At 35.5% G+C, this 6,000-nt stretch overlaps 1 protein-coding gene across 12 annotated transcripts in view; it reads right to left on the bottom strand.

Annotated features, from left to right (window-relative positions):
* Positions 1-2,726: 2,726 nt before the first annotated feature.
* The window catches only part of HnRNP-K (Heterogeneous nuclear ribonucleoprotein K), a gene marked incomplete at its 3' end in the record, with an annotated part of 884,016 nt that continues 880,742 nt past the window's right edge, over positions 2,727-6,000 (bottom strand). For all 12 annotated transcript variants that reach the window (XM_070091461.1, XM_070091458.1, XM_070091460.1 and 9 more), the window contains 2 exon segments: positions 2,727-2,914; positions 3,267-3,635. In XM_070091461.1, the coding sequence (XP_069947562.1) occupies positions 2,727-2,914; positions 3,267-3,635 (557 nt within the window).

The following is a 6,000-nucleotide window of genomic DNA, read 5'->3' as shown; positions in this document are numbered from 1 at the left end:
CAGATTAGCCACCGTGAAAAATGGTAGGAGATTTATCAATATACCAAAATCCTGCACTTACTTCATCTACTTCAGTTAAGTTTTCTCTAATTTGGAAGGAAAAAATCCATTCCACCCCATATATAAGGTCACATTTAAAATTCACTAGGTTGTGTGGGGGATAATACTGTTCATGTAGGGAGGAAGGGGATTTTGTTCATCACTAATCCTAGTTGAAACAATGAGCAAACATACATCCTGTGAAACTTAATACAGATGGCTGTATGCTTAATGGGATTTAAACTACTGATGCAATTTTGAAAACTTTTTTAATCTGTAATAGTAAGAAAATTGAAGTTAATTTAGTAGCATCTATATACAATGAATCATTAATAATATCCCCTAACCTCTCCTACATATCTCTTCTATCACTTGTCACCTATGAGCTTTCCTAATATATCCCAATAACAAATTAGTCAAAAACTGCCACCTTGAATTCAGGGATACTGCTATTCCCATGCACAGTTTAGCAGAATTAGCTACCCGAGTTGGCAGATAATCCAAATATAGCACAGAACAATTAAAATCATCATACAGGTAAAATTACGTGGCTTACTGATATACATTAGTACTAAGCTAAAATAAATATGCATGGAGCATCAACTCTTTAAATGTCTAGGTAAAACTGACTAAACATGGAAGTTATCAAAAGAAAAAAAATAAAGTTTTGCATTTGGAAAGCAAGAAAACTTCCTTCAGATTACTGTGCTGTCTTTGCAACAAAGTTTGTTAAGTCAATATAGCAAACTAGCAGACAAGGTACTACAATATTGGTAGCAAATGAAAACACTTAACTTGCAATAAAAGTCATTTTGCATCAACTGTTCTTTAGAAACATTTTTAGCCTCACTAACAGTCTTTGTACATTTGTTTAATTTACTCTACATTAGTTTTATTCAATGAAAAAGAAAATCCTGTTAAGCTTGTAATACTGTACAAAATTACAGATTAAGGCAGAACAGTTGTATACAAGGAGGACAATGTGTGTGCACCCAGGGTTATAGAAACAGAACAGTAAACCTACCCACCTCCCCAAAGTAAATCAAACAGTAAATCAAAATCATTCACTGCTTTGTTTATGGTTAAGAGTTACACTGATTTTGCCGAAATATTTTTCCGATTTAAACTAAAGCACATCCCATCCAGAAGAATCCTTATGTAATATGGCCAACAATAGCCAAGCAAAAAAAAAATGTATACCATTATAGGAACCATTGTTTACCCCCCTCCCCCCAAATACCAATGAGTAAATTTAAATCAATCCATAAACAGTCTTCATGCATCATTTAATGCTAAAAAAATAATCATGTCAGAAAGATGTACATTTATTTTATTTGTAATCAGGTCCCCTCTTGAGAGGATAGGTATCTAGAAGTGTTACTTCCCCCACTGTTACTGATGCTGCTGAAAGGGTCTTAAGTGTATCAGTGTCAGGGATTTATTGAATATTGTATAAAGTTTAATTCAGATCCAAACTAAAGTTGAGCCCAATTCCTAATATGCAAGATTCTGTAGTAAGTCAATGCTCTTTTATGGTTAATATGTGAAAGTCATTCATCAGTATATACAATAGGTGTATGAATAATTGATCCATGTCATATTTTGTTCATATTTAAATGAAAATAACTTACTTTAACTTTATGCCAAGAAAATGCTGGAGCAAATTTAAATCCCTCCACAAATTATGTACTGCAGCATTAAAAATAATTTGTCAAAAGGATATCATTTATCTTTTCCATTTTACCTACTACTGTGACTGAAGAAATAAAGAAAATTCTTCCTTTGCATAGTATGACTAGCAAGAAATTTTAAAATAAAATACCATGCACAATTACAGTATATCAAAGTAAATATTTTGCCATCCCTCACACTACTTGGTTATTTGTTCCCAAGAGATTAAAAAAAAAAATTACCATTTTGCTGACAGTTTCCTAGTGTTGACTAACCCTGGACATTACTCTATTTTGAACTCGGCAATGATCTGAGATTTTCACAATTTGTTTTTAAAATTCGGTATCAATCCTTGTATGTTATGGCATGCAACAATAATGCAGCCTAAAATACAAAAGCATCTGGGAAGTTTTGTATCCATGTGCAGTATGAAACAAAATTAGGCCATGCTTTTGCACCAAAGAAAAAAAAACTCGGCATTTCTTGTTACCAATAACTTTCGTCTTGCGCACTGCCTGTTGTTACTGGTGTACTGCTGCACTTAAAACAAATGGGTAAAGCAAGGGGTATGCGGTCTTCTCTCCTCAAGGCTTACAGGATAAATTAAATCAAACTTCTGTAGCCATCTTCCAGTGTAACTTACACATTTTTTTTTATCAGAACATTATTAGTAGTAGTCATGGAGGAGCGCTTAACCTGTATGGGTCATACAGTGACTGGAAGAATGGGAGGGATTCAGGTTCAATCTAAGGGAAACAGGGCCCAATTCTTTGGATTAAGAGTCCCTCACTGGAATCACATGAAACTTCTTTGAGGGGTATCAGAGAAATAGTTCAGCAAAGTCAATAGCTTAAGACTGGGTTAGTAAACAAAATAGTTAGTCCTGTGTTACATGCATGCAGCTGATACACAAAGCTACTATTCAAAACTCCTCAATGTTGAAGGGAAAAAAAAAAATATTGATTACACAATGAAATACAAAAATGCCACCTACTTCTGTGTACTGATCTACTCACCTCTGCTGAAGCAAATACTGGGCATGCTTGATCTGTGGTTCACTTCCATTGATTGTGATGACACGGTCTGTGGCACCTGGTCGAGAATCCTCAATAGAAATAGAGGCTCCAGAATCTGACCGAATCTTGCGGATCCTTGCTCCACCCTTACCAATAATGGCACCAGCCGCATCCTTGGGTATGGTGACCTATAATAAATGCCAGTGCTGAATGTATCGCAAAAATCTGCCTTTATTTTAAGCAAAGTATAAAAATGATGAAAAGACTCGTATATACTTCATTATTACACACCCAATCTGCAGCAATCTCTTTACAACAGAAGAACAAGCTGTACCTAAAGTCAAGCTAATCACTGTTAGCAGCTACTATTTAGACATGAAAATGTATGCTTTATTTGCATGGATATCAAAGAACTAGTTAGAAATTTCACTATACTTTGGAACATGGCATTAACATAATTAAGAACTAAAACAGCCTCCTTGGGAAACACACTGAACTACTGGGATACTAATTTGAAAGTTGTGGTAAACGTTAAATAACCTGAGTTGAGGTTGTAGGTAGGTCTCCATTGTGAGGGTCACTGCCATTCATGAATGGTTTGCCCTTGTTCATCATTCCATCAAAATCACCATTGGGTGGGCCCCGCATGGGAGGTGGGGGTCCATGTGGGGGACCCATGGGTCCACGCCTTCCAAATGGAGGGGGCCCAGGTGGCCCACCAGGTGGTCCACCAGGAGGCCCCATTGGTCCTCTACCCATTGGTCCACCTGGACCCATATGGGGAGGTCGGCCCATGGGACCACCAGGGAACCTGCCCTTAGCTGACTCTCCCCAGCCACCATACTCGTTAGCAAAAAACTCATCGAAGTTGTGTGGATTGTAGGGGTTATTCATTCCCTTTATGGGACTCTGCAAAGTGAAAACAAAAGTGTCAGATATATTTATAGAACACAAAGGAATAATGCTGAAAAAATGCAGAATACAGTATACATTTGTACAATGGTTATTATATTCATAAATCTTAAAAGAAAGGAAACTAGTGTCTTACGTAGTTTAACTATGGATGCAGTCAAATACAGGTATTCATTATTCACTTTCATTAGCCAGTGAGCAATAATTCATATTTAGAGCAACCAATCTTTTAAATACACTTTATAACTGCTTCTGAAGACTGCTTAGAAAAGGAGAATTATCAAAATTAAAAAAAAAAAAAATTATGATTTGAATATTTAAAGATAAATTTGATTAATCTCTCTAAAATGAGTAACTACAGTACCTAATAAACGATTATATTTAGGAACAAGTGTGAACCCCGTAAATGTTATATAGCACCTAGGAATGGGAAGTAATCAAGTTTGATCCAAGAGGATTGCTCCAATTCCTTGGATCAAGAGCCCTAACCAGCCCAAATCCTCCCTGGAGGGGTAATAAACTACTGTAATTTTAATTACAGCCAAGCTTAGGTACTGAAGTTTGCATGCTGTTATGACTACCATCCAGACAATTTCTTTACCTATTTTACTGCTTATCCATAAATATTTTTGTATGCTATTCATTAATTGTCATCTTTATGACATTACCAATTAACCGCTTGAGGGTCCATGCCATTGTTCTACGGGTCTGAAGCCAGGGTCTGTGCCGTTGTTCTACAGCGAGCTCAGCTCACTCAAGCTGTGAGAGGTAAATTTGGGCCTAGATACGAGAGAATGGGCCTATGTGGTAAGCATGCATCACAAAAAAAATCTTGCAGCACGCAGTGAAAAATGAGAAAAGAAATGACTTTTCGGTTTAAAACAGCAACTTCGCAATGTATTTTTAAGATGTATTGCAGAAATAGAGATTACTTTGGTTGGTTTTAGGACTAAAAAAATAGCTTGAAATTGAGCTCAAAGTATGAGAAATGTTCGATTTTTGCCGATATTCAAGAGTAAACAAATCATCACATTACATGCCCAGTATACGTCACCTGGTGGGTCTAATATGCATTCACGAAGGCACTGATGAATTTATTCAGTTATTACAATATTGCATAACAGTAAATCTTCTAATTTTTTGTGTGAATAAAAAATCAAAATGGAATTCACGAGTAAAGCCTGGAAATGTAACTAATGAACAAAGGAAATGTTAGTTTAGTGCCACGAATGCCTGCATTGTTTATTCTGGATCCTATTTGAAATTGGAATATTTTGAAATTTGTATGAAATTGGATAAATTACCAATTTCTGATCATTTTATTGGGTAGTTAAAATAGTTTAATGGGTGGTTTCTTATGCTCAATCGCTAAAATGAAAGGTAAACTAGCGAAATAGCTAAGAATTTGGTTGAGTGGCACAATGTAACTGGCTGAAAATAGGACTCAAAGTGGGCAAAACTGCTGGTGTGTAAATATTGCTGATGCAGCAAAAATTCACGATAGCATAATTTCATCACTTTTCCATCAAATTTCGTACTTTTTGCTTTATTACCCTCAGAAAAAGATTCTCTACCATTTCATAAGAAAAAAATAATTTGTTTTTGAAAATTCTTGGACCCCATGGACAAGTCTCAAATCAGGGGTCTGGATCCTCAAAGGGTTAATTACACTAAATACAAATTTCATAGCTATTTTCAGCTTTAAACTTACCTAGAAGGGGAAAAAAAGTGAAAAATGGATTTTAGAAAATCTTAAATGATTCATACAATTTCCTCATTTTTTAATTAGTGTATATTCTTTACTGTATACCATTATGACATTAGAACATTATGGCAATAATGTTAGCATAATTGGTACACTGCCACTGAATTGAATGGTAAAACTTTTTAATATACAGTGGACCCCCGACTTACAATATTAACCCTTTGACTGTCGAGGTCGTATATATATGTCTTACGAGGTGCCGTGTTTGACGTATATACTCAAATTCTAGCGGCTTCAAATCAAGCAGGAGAAAGCTGGTAGGCCCACATGTGAGAGAATGGGTCTGTGTGGTCAGTGTGCACCATATAAAAAAAGAAGTCTTGGAGCATGCAGTGCATAATGAGAAAAAAAAAACTTTTTTTTTAATTAAAATGCCAACTTTGTGGTCTACTTTCGTGTAGTATTTATGGCTGTATTCTAGTTTTCTTGTTCTCATTTGATAGAATGGAAAACATACTATAGAAATAGAGGTGATTTTGATTGATTTTACTATAAAAAGAACCTGGAAATGGAGCTCAAAGTAGAGGAAATGTTTGATTTTTGCCGATGTTCAAAAGTAAACAAATGATGTCATTATCCAATAAATGTCCAACTAGC

This window comes from Cherax quadricarinatus, chromosome 35 (genome assembly GCF_038502225.1).
Source record: "Cherax quadricarinatus isolate ZL_2023a chromosome 35, ASM3850222v1, whole genome shotgun sequence".
Taxonomy (NCBI): domain Eukaryota; kingdom Metazoa; phylum Arthropoda; class Malacostraca; order Decapoda; family Parastacidae; genus Cherax; species Cherax quadricarinatus.
Note: the sequence above shows the minus strand (reverse complement) of the source record. Positions and strands in the feature narration are given on the sequence as shown.